Source organism: Styela clava, chromosome 8 (genome assembly GCF_964204865.1).
Source record: "Styela clava chromosome 8, kaStyClav1.hap1.2, whole genome shotgun sequence".
NCBI classification, from domain to species: domain Eukaryota; kingdom Metazoa; phylum Chordata; class Ascidiacea; order Stolidobranchia; family Styelidae; genus Styela; species Styela clava.
The window spans coordinates 4,922,807-4,944,014 of NC_135257.1; the positions used below are offsets into that span (position 1 = coordinate 4,922,807).

Consider the following 21,208-nt stretch of genomic DNA (forward strand, 5'->3'; position numbering starts at 1 on the left):
ACGACGATGCAGTGAAAGATAATGCTATCACGAGAACAAGAATGAGAAAATTGCTACATTTTATAGTATATCCCTGGGAAAGAATGTAGTTCATTCTTATGTTCCATGCCAATGCTTTTCAAACTACCAAAGACTTTCAACACTTTTGCTTCTTCTCTTCTATAAAAATACATTGTTATTATATATTCTCATTTCCATCTGTTTGACGTGCTCCCAGATAACCGATCAGTGGCCTCCAAGGAGGCCGTGGTCCCCTTATAGGAAACCCTGTCATAAACTATAAGAGGCTACCGTGCTTCTCTTGCCTGTTGTCATGCTGTCTCTCGAATTCAGCTACAACAAAAAAATTCACGAAAACGGGTTTTAGATTTTATGATTTCATTATTATTCTCGACAATGAATGATATATATACGGTGAATTAATTGTGGTTGTTGGGGATGTTTCAAAAAAAAGGTTGAATGGAAAAATGATTTGACGAAATGTCAAGGTTTGAGAGTAGTAGAGAAGTGGAAAAAATACTCCAATGTGTTCTTCATTTGGTAACCACGCCACAGAACTTCGATAAATATACGCAGCAATTGCGAGAAGCAGGAATGCCAAGATGGGATTTCATCGCATTGCAAACCAATATTAGCGATTCTCAGATATATTCGCGCATTCCCATCTGTACAGCGTGGAAAAGATCATACCTATCTACACACTTGAAAAAACTATGTCAGATGAGCGTCATATTATTGAATATCAGTAAAGGAATAGTGCAATGAGAAAAGACATATAAGGCGTAACTTTCAGTAATATGCATCAAATAATCTTTTGTGGATAATATATATTTAAAAACATTTCGTCACGCCAACCGCAGTCCGCAACTTTTTGTCTCTGGCTGAGCTTAGATACCAATTGGCACTCATGTAAACTGGTAAGAGGCTTGCGATGGAGCAGATAATATGAGTATCCATCCCCCAGCTGTAGCTTTATTGCAGATGATACTGATTTTTTTGTATATATTAAAGATTTCCTGGAATCACCGATTTAAGGATGTCAAGTGATGGATATAAATAAACCATTTGAAAACCAACACGCAGTATTACAAAACTTACTTCCAACACGCGGTTTGAATGAATGAAAAGCTGAAACTAGTATTCTTTAAAACAGCATACAAATTCTATGGAATGAAATCATACACAAAAGCTCGTCAAACACCTATAGCTCAATAAACAAGTGGAATTTGATGCTTGTTCGCAAAAATGTGCGCGTTACTACGTACAACCGAAGCACGCAGGAAAATGTGTGTGATGTACTAGTGATTAAAGTGTTTGACTCAACTATGTTGGCATAACAGGTGCACATCTCGGTTTCGCATACGCATACCTTCTATCTCCACAAGGATATATTAATTTGGCCAAAGTCAATGCTGCACCTGAAAGGTTCCGGTTCTTCCAAAAGAAAACACGTTACACATCGTTAAATACCAATGGATGGTTTTACACGGCCTTGTTCGGAGTAAAAGACGAGGTCGAATATTCCAATCCATTTCAACTAATAAAATATTTCCCAAGTCCCTAAGCTTTAAGCAGGAAAACGAAATGCCCGCAGCAACACAAATGTAGTTTGACCAGCGCAAAAGAAAGTGGCAAGATGGCGCACAACCTGAACATTGCATGTGTACCAGGTCAGGATTCAGGTTGTGCGTCATCTTGGTATGAATACTTGAAATCCATTTAAAAAAAATTGCTCAACATTATATACTCCGCACCCACCTGGGTATCATTATTTATGTCATCTACATTATATCTAAACAATAAAAAAATTTTATGTCCCAAAACAATGTTAAGGCCCGATTCTGCCGGACTATATCAACGAGTATACAATATATACAGCAATACAGACAATCCTCAACATCATCAAAAAGTTAGATGCTAATTTTGACATAATGATGCTTAGCTAACCATCATTTTGACATGTTAATTAGAAAGTAGTTGAAAATATTCAGTTTATTTGCTAAAAAAATATGACTTTTTGTAACAGAACCGGGTGAAAAATATGACTTTTGTGTTGACACCGACTGACAAATAATTTGAATCCCAGTACTGTCTGTATACACCCCGGGCAATAGTCATGAAACCGATCTTGTATCGGGTATCACTATCATGTATAAAATGCCTTCCACAACTCGCTTTGAAAATTCGATATACAGGGAAAATAGTGAAAAGTTTTATTCATTGTACGTTTTTTTTATTTCAATCAGTATTTAAACATGGTTACTATAATTTTATTGCGCAGGCAAAATAAAATGCACACAATTAAACAAATGCACAAAAATCATTACTTGTAACAAATTATTGAAAATTCTGTTTGCTTTTACAAAGTTTTACTAAGCGAGCATAAATTGGACTGCGTTCCACGACGTCAGGTTACCGCACCAACGATAGGAAACTACTATAAAGTAAAGTACTATGGGAAAAAAGTGTGCGTGCTTTTCTGTATTGTTGGGACTGATATTTTTACAAGTTTTTGTATACCAAGCGATTTTCAGGCAAGATAATATTATTTACTTTTTAACCTCTATACATTAATGCCTAAAACTTTGGTCGGTCGGGGTGATTGGTGCCTAAAATTTATAGGGCGAATATTGTAGATCGATAGGAGAATAATAAGTAGACCATGTTATAAGGTTTATAACGTTCTATTCCCAGGAAAAATTATGGAGTTGGACACCATGCGTCAATTCATGACACATATACATTTCAACAAAACAAAACAGTTTCTCAGTCAGCAAATTTGGAGAAAACATCAAGGAGACTATTATTTGAATACAATAAAACTTGGACGTATATTTTTTCTTCGTGCAAAAACTCGACAAACCGACAAAAATATATACAAGCTCTAGAAGATGGATATGTGTGAGCTAATTATCATTAAATTCAAGCTTTGTATGTCATATTTCTAGAATTTTGGTCGTTCTCGTTGAATATTCATGATCACTGGCTTCAGTGTAGTTCAAAACGATAAAAAAAACATTCATTGTAAATAATTTCATCCAATATGCCGCTACCCACTGAGACATTGCTTCTGTTTTTCATGTTTCATGCGTGAATAAACAAAAGCATTGGCAGTCCCCAGTATAGAGGACTTGCACGGGTCACGTGACTTTGTTTACTGGACGGCAAAAAAAACAAAAACGTCCATTTGGCTCCTGTCAGTTGCAAGTCGGATTATACGTTTCCGTTTTGTTTAGCTGTTGAAAATGGTTATTTGTATTGTTCCGTTGGCTGTGCGTATAGTATAGATAGGGTTACTGCCATCAGTGTCTAAGCGAGCGTATTCCTAGATGGCGAATTCAATTAAATTCTGGTTATTTTTTGCATGAGCACTGGCGTTAAACTTTAGTTATCTATTCAACTTTTCACACTTACTAATAGATTACCTGCTAACTAGGGAAACAATACCTTATGGCAATTGATGATTAATTCCTTACACAAGTCAAGTCTGCAAGTAGGCCTACGCCTACCAATAACAGTAGTTTGTCATCTGCTTTCCATTAAAATGAGGAAGCTTATGAATATTCAAAGAAATTGATAACGGCACATTATCACTCACCATCAACGAGGTGCTGTCCGCAAACAGTGAAGCACAAGCGAGATGACTTCCACATTGCGCGACGTTCCGGATCTTTTGAAAACAGTGGAATATGAGTGAAGATCCATTTCGTTGTCTATACTATACGTACAGCCAACGGAACAATACGAAATAACCATTTTCAACAGCCAAACAAAACGGAAAGGTAAAATCCGACTTGCAACTGACAGGAGCCAAATGGACGTTTTTGTTTTTTTGCCGTCCAGTAAACATAGTCACGTGACCCGTGCAAGTCCTCTATATCCAAAACGAGATAATATCTTATAATCAAAATTCAGAATTCTGCTCTCTCGAGTGGAAGAAGTCCTTATGTCGGCGTCAAACGTTAAAAACAACAGTACTGAATTTGCAGCAGAGGTAGGGCTGGGCATTTTCGAATACCTTGTGATTTCAGAATCGAATCGAATAATATTTTTCGAATCGAATCGAATCTCGAATACTTGAAAATATATAATTGTAAGCGATTTTATTATAGTAATTGGTCCTCTCAACACATGAATTACCGAAGACATATAATAAATCACCCAGATAGATTACTGAGCGCTCACACAGAATAACAAACACGTTTTATCAATAATTCACTACAGAAAATAGTCATATGTTAGAATTTCGTCCACCTCGACCATTAGCGGAAAGATAAAAACAAGATGGCGGCGATTCGAAATTTAGCTCTGAACCGATTCGAATAATTTACGATTCGATTCGAATATTCGATTCGAAATGCCCAGCCCTAAGCAGAGGTAGGGTTACCATATTTTTGTGGCTTCAAAGCGGGACGCCTCCGGAGACAACGACCCCGTAACTGTTATTTTGTAACTTTACAGTTTCCAATTCTACTACATAGGCCTACATTTGAAGCCATACCGGTTGTCTTCATTGACCATATTGTCATCGAGAGTTCATTCGCATATTCTCTGTCCAAATATCGGGTTCAGTTCGAAACATATAAGGGAATTGACGTTAACGAATTACAAATAATCCGTACGGATAATTCAAATTTTCACTAATTTGTATTGGTTTTACATGCGATACGTTAGCTAACAATGTAACCGGAAAACAAAGCATTCGCCTTCAGTAAGTAGGCGAGCGTTGCGCTACACAGAAACAACAGTAACGAATACACGTACGTCTATTAAGCTGAATGGCTGAACGCCAAAGCGGGACATTTGGCTGACTTGTCGGGACGGCGGGACAAGACGCTAAAAGTGGGACTGTCCCGCCTAAAGCGGGACGTATGGTAAGCCTAAGCAGAGGTAAGTTAGAAAATCCTTTCATTCAGTTACAAATGTTGTTATTTTCGTTCCCGCATAATATTTTCACTACCTACAGAATTTCATCACTTTCTGGAATCTGTTTTCGGACATGAAACATTTATGGATGCAAACCATGTCTGTATTTCGGGAGATCGGATTAGTGGAAACCGAACTGAAAATAATCGGTAACAAATTTTGGTATGTACAAAATATACATTTTTCATGATTACAATAATTCCCTCTGCAAATGTTTGAAACATTGTACGTAAATTTCACATTGTGATTAATTTATTAAGGGTATTCTAAAAATACTATTGTAATGCAGCTTTACCGTTCGGCAAGACCAATCCAAACAATTCGTTTTGGATTTACAACAAATCAATGAATAGCGTTCATTTTTTTCCTAATTTAGAAATATTTTGTTTGCAAGGTTTCTTCTTGGTATGATAAAAAACTTAATAAAAGTATCTGAAATAGAAAGGAAGAGAATACTGGATGATCTTTCCTCAAAAGTGATGATGAAAATCCAACAACTTCAGGTAGTTTCAGAAGATTGTGTGTGTGGGTAACCTACACTAAAAGAAAGTATATTCACGTTTATTATTTCTTAATTTGTAGATTTTTAAAAAGCGCTGTAAACAGCGATGTTAAACTTTAGTATGGAGGGGTTATATTTAGCAATTGGCCTTGTGCAATCATTTAAAATCCTTAGAGCCTAGAATCTATTATAATATAGATAACACCAAACTGTGGCAAAAAAATCAAGATAACAAAATAATCCAGGCATCTGGTTACAGAAATAACAATGGCCAGTAGGATACTCTTTTACTAGCAAATTTGAATTTATCATACTATACAGTTTCTGATGAACATGTAATGTAGGAATAATTTACACGCGAGAGCTTTATTTTCTTTTTTGTTCGTTGGACATTTAATGAAATTTTAGTCATAGTTAAATATTTCGGGGCTGCTGACAATATTACCTAAAATAATTGAATAATATTTTGTTATTAATAATAAATTTATCTTTAGTCTCTATGTTCCAAAATGCACTTACGGTACTTAATATGAAAATAATCGCTGATGGCTGGCTATTCAATAATTGGTTCTCATGGTCAAAACACAACAAATTTTATGGTAAATCCTTTACCTTCAGATGTATTGTCCGCGTGGAATACGGACGTCTGCTTTACACAAATAGGAAAAATTGGTACTTGCAGAGAGAGGAAATAATCTCATATCTCAATAATATTACTGATAGTAACAATGAGTCTTTTTTAGAATCCCAGGGACTGCATGGACACTCAGCTACTGATTTGTAAAATAAATACCGAAATAAGCTGTGGATTTGGCTGTGAGACTCACTCACTCATCGGCTGCATTATGAGGACTCTTAGGAGTCAACGGACCCTAATTTATATTAGTAAAGGATGGAAATATGCTAAACATGGTCGAGAATATGCATTTGTTCCGTTGAACAACTGCTCGACACGGTCATCTACTGAATCATATGATACCGCAGAAGGTTAGTCTTTTATTTTCTCTTAATATATGGAATTTACTCGAAATTTCCTAGACCCACATTTATTATTGCATGAAAACTTACTTTAGCATGTTCATTTTGATCGGCAATATCTAGCCGAATAACTATACTAAATTATCCACTGACATTTTATACTTATGTTCGGATCAGGCAAAATATTTAATTTCTATTATGCTGCTTAAATAGTTCAACTGATGTACATGTGATTGCTGTCGTAGATACTGGAAATGCAACAATCATCAAAACAGACTCAAACGCATTTCAATAATGGATTTGTTGGTCTATTCCACGTCAGTTAGCACCTACTTTGCAAAAATACCATGCAGAACCATTTCTTTGGTGGATCGGGCAATTGATAAAATATGCAATGAAACTTCACCCATGGATGGAAGAAGAGTTTAACAACATCATAACGTGTATAGAATTCACAGGCCCTGTTGTTGGGTATGTCTTAGTTGAGTCAGATAATCGTAGTGAATATCCTGAATGCGCTTTATTAGTCTGATTCGTGTTCAACTACATTAACAGTCAATGACAGGGCTAAACGAACGGTTCCGTTACATTTGCATCCACGTACATGTGCACCCGTAATTTGAACTCGCGACAATTGCACCTGCATACTATTGCACCTATGGAAAAAAAAATTTTACGGATATTTGAACCCATACTAACCCTAACCCATGGATTTTAGCACTCGCATATAGATTGAACCCGCGGATATACCGGTGCAAATTTATGGGTTCAAATGTACGTGGGTGCAAATGCACGGCCACCAATCGAACACATCCCCTTAATTAAAATTATTTGAGACTGGCGAGATCACATCGTCGCTTATTTAGGTCTGCGGCCAGATAACATGATAGATAATTATTTGGGAGTGCTCAAATTCATTTAGTGTAATGTGGTCATTGGTTAAAATACGCAAATGACAGCTGAGTAGGCCTACGCACATATAAAGTATCAAAGTTATATTAAAACTGAAAAATTTTACAGGATACAAATTCGTAGGGGAGATAAGTTAAAAGATTCGGGAGGGTTTCATGAGATTGATGAATACATGTTCTATGCTGATCAATATTTCAACAATTTATAGAAAACCAACAAACATATTCAACCAAAAGTATTCCTAGCTACAGAAGATGAATACGCTTTGCCAGAATTGACAATGAGGTGAGTGAAGCGCTCTGGATAATCAGGAGCGTGCCAAACTTTTCTGCTGCCCGGGGCGAGTTTCTAATAATGATGCCCCTTATCGCTAACTTCAAAAGTAATTCGGGGGATAAACAGATTATAGATATACATGAGAATAAATAAATTAGAGGTCAAGTAAGATAGAAACGTTTGTTTTATTAAATAAATAATCAAACGAAGCAACAAATTCATATGCATAAGATCGAACTCATTTATTAAAAAAAGCAAGTCACTTATTTCTGCGTCTAATCGCTACTTTGCCAGCAACAAATGTCTGAACAACAGCCTCACCTCGCTCGTCAGGAATTTCTTTTTGATGCTAATCAAAGATAAACTTGACAAGCGCTAATTTGACATCGAAGACCTCAAATATGTTTTTATCTGTCTCAACTTTGAGAAAGATCGTTCACAACTAGCAATTGAGTACCCGATTTTGAGTAATAAACAATATGCAATGCACAAAGTTGGAATGACATGCCAAGCTCAACTAATGAAGCAAGAAAATGTAGGACATTTGCACCTGCGGACATTTGCACCCGCGGAAATTTGCACCCATGGACATTTGCACCCACGAACATTTGCACCCACGGACATTTGCACCCACGAACATTTGCACCCACGGACATTTGCCGCCTTGTACATTTGGACCCACGCACATTTGCACCTTGGACATTTGCATCCGCGGATATTTGCACCCACGTATGTTTGCACCCACAGACATTTGCACCCGCACCTATATGCCTATGACATTTTCACGCATATGCATTCGCCTCATGAACGAATAATCGTGTTTCAGACAAACTTTAATTACCAACTATAAATATATATATGCGAAATGAAAACGGATTGCAAATTTTAGGTACCAAATTTTAAGTTTGTGTTGGGGGTCGCTACGTTTTTACTGTCTTTGCGAGTTATAATCCTATCCCACTTTTGTTGATCTTTTTCTTTTCGATGAAATAATGCAAATATATGTCGAATTGTACGGTGGTTAGAAGGCGATGGCGAAGAAAACAGCTGGTCGTATATAAATTAATCAAGTCAGTGTTGTACCAATTGTACAAGACAAGAGAGGGGAGCCTCGAGAGAGAAGAATAGATAAGAGAAAAACAGAGAGCGAGAAACGACCTAGAGTTGACCAAGAAAGCAGGATTTATATGGAACAAGTTGTTACGGCACTTCCCTTCTCTTTTTGTAATATTGTGTCATAATGGTGTGTATAACGATGCGCGTTTTTCCTCATCAGAGGAAATAATGGATGAAAATCCAAATTTTTCGCGTTCGGGGTTTGCAGTGAGTTCGTCTTCATTTCAAAATATAACAGTGGGATCTCCTTATCTCGGCACAAATGGCAATAGAACCTCTTTTACTTCAAAAACTGGTATCAATGAGTGTAAATGTTTACGGGTGCAAAATTCCATGGGTGCAAGTGTCCATGGGTGCAAATGTGCGCGGGTGCAATTGTACGTGGGTACAAATGTACGCGGGTGCAAGAGTACGTGGGTGCAAATGTATGTGGGTGCAAATGTACGCGGGTGCAAAGATACGTGGGTGCAAATGTGCGAGGGTGCAAATGTACATAGATGCAAATGTCTGTGGGCTGAAATGTCTGTGGATGCATATGTACGCGGGTGCAAATATCCATGGGTGCAAATGTTCATGGGTGCAAATGTCCATTGGCTATTTGTTTAAGATATCCCGACTATAAGTTCCTTGTCAGCAATCAAGTTGCGGAAAAAGTAAAAAAGAATATGCGTTATGGTGAAAGTGGACTAGAAGGAATAATATTTGACATATTATTGCTGTCAAGATGTGATTATATTGTTTGTACCTTATCTTCAAATGTAAGTAAGACGGAGTATGTTCATCTCAACCACTATCAAAATTAACGAGTTAGATAAAATAGTTGATGTTGAAAATTTGAAAAATAAATAACAGAAATAGAAAATGAGATAATTCCACCAACATTATTTTGTGTATATTTCTAGGTGTGTCGCGCTGCCTAGGAGGTAATGTCAGCAAATCGAGTCGACGCGGCGACTCAAATTCAGTCATTAGATACCGGGCATCGACTGAAGAACAATCTTTACGCTTCATGGAGAGCTACAGCTGACCATCACTCTATTAAATCCGAAGAACTTGAGTTGCAAAAAGATGACACGGTGAAAGTGTCGATGTTTTATCGTGATTCGTTAAACGATGGATATGTATTGGCACGTAACCAGGCTAGGGGGAAAGGGAAAATCCCAGCCTATAAGGCCCGTGAAGAACTAACTCTTTTAGATTTCTCTATATTTGAGCAGTAAACGTTATTAAAGCAACCATCTCTTCGTTCTATTGCTAATTAGCAGCTTCTGTCTGAATTGGATGAAATTTTAAGGGTCCCTTTTCATGGAAACACCGAAGCCTTGAAAGATATATACCTTTTGGTTATATTACAAAACGAAAATTTTCACCTAGTTTTACAAAAATGTTTATTTTCAATAGACAACGTTAGCAGAGTATTGATAGTATCAATTTTATCTATCTAAAATTGGCGCTCCGGAAGTATGTGTGCAAAGATGACGTACAACCTGAATCCTAACCTGGTACGCATACTATTGTCAGGTTGTGCGCCATATTGTAAAATTGTAGTTGCCAAGTTTGACTGTAGCAGCCGGAGGCGGCAAAACGCGAGTTTCTAAGAGAACTGATGTTCTAAAAATTGCTATGTGTGATACAGAATGTTTTTAGAAATTGAAACAGAATATGTCAGGATTTGCCAGGAACAAGGGCTTCATATAGATTATGGAATTTGCGCACCTGTTATTCGTCGTTTTTTACACATTCCAAAAGGAGGGGGGGGGGGGGAGGTTATATAAAGCATAGTACACGTATTAAATGAGTAGGCTACAATAAAACTTGGAGATATATTATCTCATTGTGCAAAATTTTAAAGCTGACATTAAATATAGACAAGCTCTGTTCTAGATTCTAGAAGATCGATATCTGTGAGTGATCAAATATCTAAAATAAAATTGAAAATTTAAGAACTTTGCATGTCGGGTATAGTTACATATTTCTGGAACTCTGGCGTTCAAGGTGAACATTTATGGCAACAATTTTGCACTTTTTCGGCATGTTTTTAATGATGGAAAATTGTGGATTTTAATCCACATAAAGCACCTGACATATGATATATAGGGCTATAGGCTACAAGGCATAGTAAAATATGTATGTGGATGATAAATGCAAAAATGATTCAACCATTAAAACAGCTTACATGACCTAGATCCTAGAATACATCACGCGAAAACAAAGGTATTGTCGTAACAAGAAAACAAAGAATTTAATGATTGTACAGAGACGAGTGCAACATATTAGTTGAGATGTTGGGAATTGTTCAGAAATATTGTAATAGCGCAGCATAAGAAAAGCGAGGTTGCATTTACACCGAGATAAATATAGTTTTCGGTTTTGCTTTGTTTCGAGTAGTAAGCTGCCATCAACTCGACATGAGGAATAGATAAAATTCTAAAAACGAATAACAAATAATTGACAAATAACTAGGAAGTTTTATTTATATATGTGAGGGTTACCAGGATTTTTTAATAGAACGGAATGCTAATGCGAGACACTACAGCTAATTTTATTTTGAGGAATATTCGATCACTTACCTTCCTCGCGTCTGCACACCCTCGGGCAATAGTTATAGAAACCGTGAAACCAATCTTTCATCGGATATTATGTATGAGATTTGCTTAACATTTTGCTTTATAAATATGATACTTTGGAAACACAGTATAACGCTTTATATTGAAATGTGAAGTTTTATTAAGACATGGAAGTAACTAAAGTGCGTTCGCCAACGCAGGCTCATTGGTTACTTAACGTTATGAAACTTACCGTTCAGTCAAGAAGAATACCATGATAACAAAGTGTGCGTGTTTTGCTGCAGTGTTGGTGTTGATATTTTTACAAGTTTATGTATATCAAGTGAAATTCAGGTGGGGAAAGTTCTGTTCTTTTTTTTTTAATCTTGACGCAAAAGTTAATGCAGCATATATATGTCTCAATAATTGTAAGTCCATTCACCATTTCATTTCAATATTGGCAAAGTTGAATAGGATATATTTCGAAATGCTCATGAACTGTCTACAAAGAAAAGGACGCAGAAATTTGAAGTTTTTCAGCTCCCGTTATTTTCTTTGAGTCAAAAAAGGCATAAAAGTTGAACTGTTGTGATCGTAGTGAATCGGGGTATTAGTTATTCCCATATTTTGTCAGTCATTACATAAAGAAGAAGTAGATCATGGCGATCGTTTTCCAAATCTAGGGCTGCAATTATTCATGGTTTAATAAGAGATAATAAGCGTGATTAATGAATATATATACCCATTTATACTTAGAAAAAAACATGAAGTTGGTTACCAGGAATCGCTTCGTGGCATATGGAAAATGAACAGAACAGTTTCAGAGTCAATAAATTTGGAGGATATATCAAGAAAACTACTAATTGAGTACAATAAAACTTGGAGATATATTATCACATCGTGCGAAAATTCTGAAGCTGACAATAAATATATACAAGCTTTAGAAGATGGATATTTGTGAGTTATTTATTATCTAACCTGAAATTGAAAATTTAAGAACTTCGCATGTCGGGTATAGTTGCATATTTCTGGAACTCTGGCGTTCAAGTTGAATATTTATGGCAACAACTTAGCACTATTTTTTAATTAAGCCGATTTCCAATGGGTCATTGTTTTTCGTGTTTTCTGTGTGCAAGATAAGTGTATTGCCTGTCCGCAAAACTTTTATGAAACTAGAGAGCAAAAATCTTTGATCACTAAAAATTTCAATTAGTGTAGCAGGTAAAGATGTGGTTTCCATATTCCTTCTTTTTCCTATTCTGGATTTCTTTATTCCTCCCGCACTTTGCATATTTCCATTATTTATTCATTTTTCAAAGGATTCTTAACTCTAGCGCACTCTGGCTTTTGCACAGTTTGAATAGTCTATAATGAGTCCCTGAATATGCATTAGAAAAATGCTAAATTACTAAACAATATTATTGAAATTACGTCAAATGGAAAGTAATCTGTACCCTCCCCCTCCCGCTAAAACAACAAAACTCCTTCCTTCAGAGGAATTCCTCCCAACCGATCCACTTTGATTCCAATAAGCAAAGAAACTCTATATATATTACCATGTAATATTGTGATCAAATTCAGATTACTGCGCTCTCGAATCGAACGGGTTCTGATGTTGGTATCAAACTCCAAAAACAACAGTATTGAGTTAGCAGCCGAGGTAGGTTGATAGCATGTTTATCAGTTGCAAATGTTTTGCGGTTCGTTTTCTCTCCTTACTCTTGCTTCATACAGAATTTCATCACTTTCTGGAATCTATTTTCTGACATAAAACATTTCTGGATGAAAACTATGTCTGTATTTCGGAATATTGGATTAAAAGAAGACGACAGGGAAACACTAGGAAATAAATTTTGGTATGTTCAAATCAAGTTTCTTCAAAATTTACATTCCTAAATTTAAATTTTTATTCAATTAATAAAACGCATACTATTTGTTACCGTATTTTCTGGGTTAGTAAATAAATATTCTGATTTTCAAGGTTCCTCCTCGAGAAGATAAAAGAGTTGATAAAAGCGTCTGAAATAAAGAGAAAAAAAATATTAGATGATCTTTCCATAAAAGTGACGACGAAAATCCATAAACTTCAGGTAATTTCACCTATAGAAATGTCCGACGTTCTTATATATTTCCGTAGGTTTCTTAATTAAAATCAAAAGACTAAAATATTTTTTCATTTCACCAGTACATACACGTAGATTTCCGATATGAGAAACAGGAGAAAAGATGCATAAAATTGTGAAAATAGTGTAATATCTCAGTAATATTACTGATAATCACAATAAGCGTTTTAGAATCCCAGAGACTGCATGGACACACGACTACTGATATGCAAATTGAACACAAAACTAAACTGTGGATTTGGCTGTGAGACTCATTCACTCATCAGCTGCATGATGGAGGCTCTTAGAAGTCAACGGACCCTGATTTATATTACTGAAGGATGGAGATATGCCAAACAGGGTCGAGAATATACATTTTCGCCACTGAACAACTGTTCGACTTATTCATTTTCAATAAATCCATACATTACGTTAGAAGGTTAGTCGTTTACGTATCATAAAATGTGCTACCCATCTAGACAATCTCATGACTCATAATCGTTATCGCATGAAAACCTACTTCACCATGTTCATTTTGATTTTATGGTAATATTAAGTCGAATAACGGAGCTAAGTCTGTCACAGAATCCTTGAATAACAACATTTTCGTATCAGACAACAACAAAAAATATGATTTATTTGCACATGTTGCGTAAATCGCTCAATTTAGGTGCATGTGATTTCTGTCGTAGGTAATGAAAATGCAACAATTATCAAGAAGTACTCAAGTGAATATAAAGAATGGATAGGTTGGTCTATTCCACGTCAGTTATCTTCTACTTTGCAAAAATATCACGCAGAACCATTTCTTTGGTGGATCGGGCAATTGATTAAATATGCAATGAAACTTCAACCATGGATGGAAGAAGATTTAAACAACATCATAACTCGTGTGGGATTCTCAAGTCCTGTAGTTGGGTATATCTTACTGTTTTACTAAATCAGATAGTCGTAATTGCGTTCTTTCGTTGGAATTATCTCTACTCAATTATATTAACAGTCGATCGCAGGACTGAACGAATAATAATGGCGGTTAACACCAAATCGCTTTATAACTTGGGAAAGATTGTTCGGGGACTCGACACTTTTTTTCAAAAAACGCTGCCGAATTATGTAGTATGCAATTGTTTCGAAATATTCATGCCATTGTTCGTCGAAATAGGTGAAGGAGTGAGTACTTATGCACATATATTGTAAGTTATGAAAATATTTCACAGGATACAAATTCGTAGGGGAGATAAGTTGAAAGATTCAGGAGGGTTCCACGAGGTTGATGAATACATGTTTTATGCTGATCAATATTTCAACTATTTGAAAACAACAAACAAACATATTCAACCAAAAGTATTCCTAGCTACAGAAGATGAATCCGCTTTGCCAGAATTGACACTGAGGTATGAGATCGCTCTATGTTACAGGCAGTAAAACTAAAAATGGAGTGATGACATATTTGTTCTCACTCGAGTTCAGCCAGGGGAGTTAAAATAGTTATAGGGTCTCTCCCCCAAAATGGCTAGTGTACGTAATGTGATATTTAAAAAGTGATATTTATCTCTGATTTATATTTATTAAGATATCCCGATTATAAGTTCATAGTCAGCAATCACGTTACGGAAAAAGTAACAAAGCATATGCGTTATGGTGACGGCGGACTGGAGGGAATAATATTTGACATATTATTATTATCAAGATGTGATTATATTGTTTGTACCTTATCTTCAAATGTAAGTATGATATTGTAGGACATATTCTATTCGAAACTTTTCTCGATGCAAAGTAAAAAAATTAAAATATGACAAAAACTTAGTTCTTAACAATGAGAAAGTTAGTAGCCTACTTACTCTAAATCACTTTTATATAATTTAAAAATTGACAGGTATGTCGCGCCGCATATGAAGCAATGTCAGCAAATCGCGTTGACGCTGCGACCCGAATTCATTCTTTGGATACGGGACATCGATTGAAGACATTATTTGATGCACCATGGAGAGCAACAGCCAACCACACCCCTATTAATAGCGAAGAACTTCGGTTGCATAAAGGTGACAAAGTGAAAGTTTCGATGTCATATCGCGAATCGTTAAAGGATGGTTATGTAATGGCAAGCAACCGAGCTACAGGAGAAAAAGGGAGAATTCCAGCTTACAAAGCTCGGGAAGAGCTAACTCTTTTACATTTTTCCATATTCGACCTGTAAAATTTACTGTGCACTAGATTTAAGACTGAATCCGATCAAATTTCAGGGGTTTGTACGTTCTTATTTCAAGTGCCATTTTTTGTTAAATCGGAGCCCCCTAGTGACACCTTTTGTGTCTACCACCTGTGATTTGGATTGATACGGAGATACCGGTATAAATCAGATTTCATAGGTCCCAGCTCGTTTGCAAAATGCCACGGTCTAGGGCAGGGGTTCTCAAACTTTTTATTTATTTATATAACCCTTGAAGAGTTAATAAATAGTTACGAAGCTCCCAAATGAATGAATTTAAAAAAAAAATTGTTACTTACCGATTAATATTACGATTAAATTAAAATTACTTTGTCTAATGACTCAGATGTATTTGCTACTTTGTATGTAAATAATATTCAAATTACGGCTCAATCGAAGTCACTGCTAATATAAGATATTCTATATTAATATTTTGTTGCTGCATACAATGAGAATGTCTCCTCACATAGATAGGTAGTCGAAAATTCTATTACCACTTTCAAATCTTCTTATGATTTTCTTCTTATTATATCACAATTCTCAAAAAAAGATTGAATCAGTAGAAATATATCTTCACCTTTTGTGTGAGTTTTCAAAGGTTTACAGAAGAGTTAGTCCTTTTCAATCACAAAATTATAGATGTATCGAACGAATACAAGTAATACAGCTAAATCCCCAAGTCTCTAGATGTGTCCATTTGAAGAGAAAATGTCGGACTTCGTTTTATTCTCTTAATCAATTCTTTTTGACAATATTCTGCCATGTTGCTAATATGCCTGGAACTTTACTGTTTGAATGAAGTACAGCCTCTCAATTAAATCTTTCGCACACGGCTTTATTAAGTTTTCAGCTATTTTTGTGCTATCCGAAAACTAACATCAAAAGAGGAAATAAATGCGTTTTTGTGATTTTCACAGACAAACCTTTCAAACATTTGTTTCCCTTTCATTTAGTTCTTCTTTTTAAAATAATCAATGTTTTTATTTTTTAAGTTGAGAGTGCTTGGTTTCTAAATGCGGTTTCAGTGTTGATGAAAAAAGACTACCGTTTGAAAGAACAGTTCCACATTCCATAAAAAGCCTATTTGGCTCTTCCTCATCACCCGTTCATGTGAAGCCAAAAATTTTCATCGTATTTTTTTATGATCTAGTTTTCTATTGGTAATGTTCAATTGCGAACACGATACCACTGCAGCAGGTTGAGCAGCAATTACACAAGGGTCATTCGTAGTTGACTTGCTTTTATTTACCTTTACGATTTTTAGCTATTTATCCATTGAAGTAGTGGTAGTAGTATGTTATTCCGTCAGCAATGTAAAATAGTTCATACAACATTTCAAAATCAGTATATATTAATTGTGACGAGGCTGTAACGAAGCGACCGTTAGGTCATCGAGTCAGTCAGCAATGCATTTTGAAAAAAATCCTAAACTCAACAAGTCAACGAAATACCCACACTAAAAATAAATTGGAACGTTGAATGGCATTGGATAATGGATAACACAGTAGTTTCTTTCCTTCCTGCCAACAGCGGCTGATGGTGCGAGTATGTGTCACTTGTAGCTATCGATATATATTTTTTAAGGTTGCGGCAGAAGCATGGATAACTGCAGTCTTTTATTTCCTGAATAATTTCATTCCAAATAACCGTACCTTGAAACATTATAGATTTTTGTAAAATCAAAGAAACTGGTCTTGGAACAAATAGGTTGTGCTGTGAGTATCCTGTGTCATGGTTGTGGATTGAATTCATGTGTTGATAATAATCCAAAAATATATTTGGGGAACAGTTTTGTTTCGTACGGTACATGAATTTTGCTTCTTCAAATGTTTTGACGCACAGCCCCATAATATTATTCTGTAAGATATACGCCAATGAAAAAGACTGATAACTGGGTAAAAGGGTTTTTTATGAGACCATTCCTCATAGCTTCCAAACGGCACGTGCTAGTTTTTTTGATAGCAGTTCAATGTGACCACTCCAGTTCAACAAACAATCAATTTCAAGTTTTTTGAGCTGTATACCATTAAAATACAAATTAACACTCGCATGTTCATTCTTGTAAATTACAATATATTCAGTCTACTGGGGATTCACAGTTAGCTTGTCGGAGTACATCCATTTGCTGATCTTCGAGAGCTCAGAATTGCAATCAGTTTCTAACTGGTGAATAAAACATCTCGGAGGTTTGAAAGAAGTGTCATCAGCAAAAAGATGTGTCAAATATATACTGGAATTATGAATATCATTCACATAGTCATAGAGTATAAATAATATAGTCCTCAAAACAGAACCTTGTCGTATACCCATATTAACATGTTTTGTCGTAGATCTCACATTACTACAAATGACATATATTACATACGTTCGCTTATGTAACTTTGATCGGATCCAGGGCTTTACCGTTTATGTTATCCCATATTGATAAAGTTTCTGCAATAGTATTGAGTGTTCAATGGTGTCAAAAGCTTTTTTCAAGTCTACATAAATGTTATTTTCTGCAATATTCATATAATGATGAGTAGCACTGTCTAAAACTAGGCGAATAGTTCAGTGTTTCAATCTAAAAACGAATTGTTTATCTGACAAAATATCAAATTTGTTAAAATATTTTGTCAATCTTGAATGCAAAAGTTTTTCATAAACTTTAGATACAGCTGGAATAACTGAAATTGGTCGATAATTGCTTACTATGTTTGGATCTCCTGATTTTAACACAGGTGTCACTTTTGCCACTTTCGGGCATCGAGCAAATAACCCTTGATACCCTACGATTCAAATAAATGATGAAACATTCCCCCCGGATACAATTACGTAATCAAATCGAGTGGAACATAAAAAATAAGATTTGTTGTTGCGAATCATTAAGAATGCGCACACAGAGCGCCGAGCTCAATTGCCGCGGTGGAATTTTTTTGTGTAGGTTTCTCTACGACTCCTGCGTGTGGCTTCCCTTTGTTACTGTCAGTTTCTAGTCTCTAATAAAACGGTTCCATTACATTTGAACCCACGACAATTGCACCCGCATACTATTGCACCTATAGACATTTTTTTGTTTTACGGATATTTGAACCCTAACCCATGGGTTTCAGCACCCGCATTGATTGAAAGATTGAATCCGCGGATATACACATGGGTTCAGATGTACGTGGGTTCAAACGTACGGTCACCTAATAAAACGTGTAAAACACATCGTTGAAGGACGGCTACCATTGCCATAGGCTTGCACGTAATTGACAAAAATCAATTCCGTAATTACGGCCAAATCGATTACGTAATGACCCCGTAATTGCGATATTGTTTTCACACATTTAAACCTATCATAACAACCAATTGAATCCACTTCTATTCCGGAAGGGACATCGAATTTTGGTTTTCATATTCCCGGCAGTACTACACACCGGCGACAGGTGTTAAAGACAAATATCAAGGAGTGAATTCAAAATAATTTTATTCTGATTTTTATCTTTTGTATTAGCTTTGATTTTCCTTTATCAACTTTATCACCAAAATTATGCGATCAATTTTATCATTACCAACACTGGTAATATATTTATGAAACGATAGTTGACTTTGTTAAAATCGTATTAACGTATTAACACGACTTTCGTATTAAATAAAAATTCCGGATTGCTAATTTATTAATCAACTACAAGCGTATTCTCTCGTTTGATTATACTTTCGCTTGCCTCGCGACGAAGACTTGTTATTTCACCGTTTTTTACAATATCCGACTTTACTACTCAGTTAGCATTTTATAATAATTATTGATGCCGACTTATTGACGATATTCCGATTTCCATGCTTCATTTTACATTAAATCATTTCGCGGCCTAAATGTTATAACATTATTTGCGATAAATTTAGATCAAATAATAATTATTTGCGCATAATTTAAAATACCGTACCTATATGACATGCCTTCTCCGAAAATACAAAGTTATATCGCAAAACAAAGCATTTTGTGACATTTATTTTGCACTCATGAAAATATTAATTTATTTTTCTAACTCAAGTCGACAATCCTATTTGCCAAGATTGACACAAGTTTGCTCGAGTGCCGGTGGTATTCGAGTCGACGATAAATCAAGATAAGTTGTTGCATTTGGTGAAGACAGGTAATCATATTTGGCCGACATATTGCGAGGCATTGTGAAAAACATATTGAGCAATGCCAAGTCCGGACAGATATATAACGATAAAATCGGTAACAGAACATCAAGATTTTGTAATAGAAAATGGATCTCGCGCAGAATAAATACGGGAAATCGCGTCGTATTGTTGTTTCTCTGCCGTCTCAATCGCTTTATCGATGCCGAAAAGACCAAGTTGTGTTGGTTCATTACGCAATTTCTCTTCCGTCTTTATATTGCTGTTTGGTAAGCGCGACATTAATTATCACGGCATTTACAAATAGACCATGTTTTATAAGTTGATCTCTTACATTCTTTAGTCATTTCACCCGAAGAAGTTGAAACCAGGTGTGTTGGCGTCCATCGGTCTCAACACAATTCTATCCCTTATCTACGGTTAATATGTACATTGGCCATGCTAGATAATTTGAAAATAGGTTAGTAAATGACGCGTTATGCCTTCCCCATCTGCGTAACAAGAGAGAGAAAAACGGCTGCGAATACCGGAACTCTAACTTCTTCTACTTAAACTTTTAATTTTTTACAGTCGACGGAATTGACTGCTTTGAAGTAAGCTCGTTTCAATCGCGAAAGCGCTCGACCAATAATTACGACTCTACGTAATTCGTAACTTCGCTTCCGTAACTCGAAATAATTCCGTAATTCCGTAAATTACGTACAAGCCTACATTGCCATTTGGCTGGCGTCGATCAATAAAAAGAGAATTGCAGTATGATTTGGATGGACACGCATTATTTCAGATGCTAGTTCTGATTTGATCCTTTTGAACGACTGCAGTGATTCAGGCGTCCATTTAAGTGACTGTCGCTTATTCTTTCTCTGTGAAGCTAGATTATGCAGTGGTTTTAAGATATCCTTAACAAAACGATGATAATAGCATATTAGACCGAGAATCTGAGCTCTTCTGAAGTATTTGGTAATGGAAACTTATTGATTGCTTCAACCTTATAAGATAGATACCCTTCGGTGTCACGTGTTGGCTTAAAAATTTGGTTCTAGGAATACGAATCAACATTCGAGACAAGTCCGTTTTTTCGAACGCGCAAGAAAAGTTGTCCTAATGCTTGGCGTTGTTGTCCTTCAGTTTCGGTTACAATTAATATATCGTCTACGTCTAGGTCTAGGAATACGAATATATTTTTCAACCCGGAAGTTACTTCGGACAGAAAATGATGAATAGGCGTTGCACAAACCAAATGGTAGGGTTACTGGTTCGAATAATCCTTCAGGACAGATGAGAGCAGCCTTCTTCCCATCAGATTGATGAAGAGGTATTTGGTGATATGCTTTCAAAACGTCGCATTTGCTAAAATATTGACAACCATATAATTCATTAGTGAAATCACGCGTGGAATTGTCCATCTGTCTTTTGTCGTCTGATTATTGAGGCAACTATAGTCAACGAACATTATCGTACCTCATCGCTATCCCACTTTGGTAAAACTGCGATAGCAGATGAATAAGGAGAGTTGGAAGGAACTATGTCT

At 35.9% G+C, this 21,208-nt stretch overlaps 2 protein-coding genes across 3 annotated transcripts; both read left to right on the forward strand.

Moving 5' to 3' along the window:
• The first annotated feature begins 3,873 nt into the window (after positions 1 to 3,873).
• LOC120346087 (alpha-(1,6)-fucosyltransferase-like) lies at positions 3,874 to 7,319 on the forward strand. Its single transcript, XM_078115526.1, has 6 exons — positions 3,874 to 3,994; positions 4,378 to 4,890; positions 4,967 to 5,088; positions 5,321 to 5,429; positions 6,172 to 6,415; positions 6,652 to 7,319. The coding sequence occupies exons 3-6, from the start codon at positions 5,000 to 5,002 to the stop codon at positions 6,699 to 6,701; spliced, it is 492 nt and encodes a 163-aa protein (XP_077971652.1). The 5' UTR covers positions 3,874 to 3,994; positions 4,378 to 4,890; positions 4,967 to 4,999; the 3' UTR covers positions 6,702 to 7,319.
• Positions 7,320 to 10,968: 3,649 nt separating this feature from the next.
• LOC120346306 (alpha-(1,6)-fucosyltransferase-like) lies at positions 10,969 to 15,960 on the forward strand. Of its 2 annotated transcripts, none has more exons than XM_039416014.2 (10): positions 10,969 to 11,610; positions 12,013 to 12,213; positions 12,838 to 12,916; positions 12,991 to 13,112; positions 13,238 to 13,346; positions 13,551 to 13,797; positions 14,159 to 14,276; positions 14,576 to 14,752; positions 14,932 to 15,082; positions 15,235 to 15,960. In XM_039416014.2, exons 1-10 carry the CDS (start codon positions 11,531 to 11,533, stop codon positions 15,553 to 15,555), a joined length of 1,605 nt encoding a protein of 534 aa, XP_039271948.2. In that variant the 5' UTR covers positions 10,969 to 11,530; the 3' UTR covers positions 15,556 to 15,960. The 2 variants fall into 2 exon arrangements, with proteins under 2 accessions (XP_039271948.2, XP_039271947.2); XM_039416013.2 differs by having other exon boundaries at positions 10,972 to 11,610; positions 14,051 to 14,276.
• The last annotated feature ends 5,248 nt before the right edge of the window (positions 15,961 to 21,208 follow it).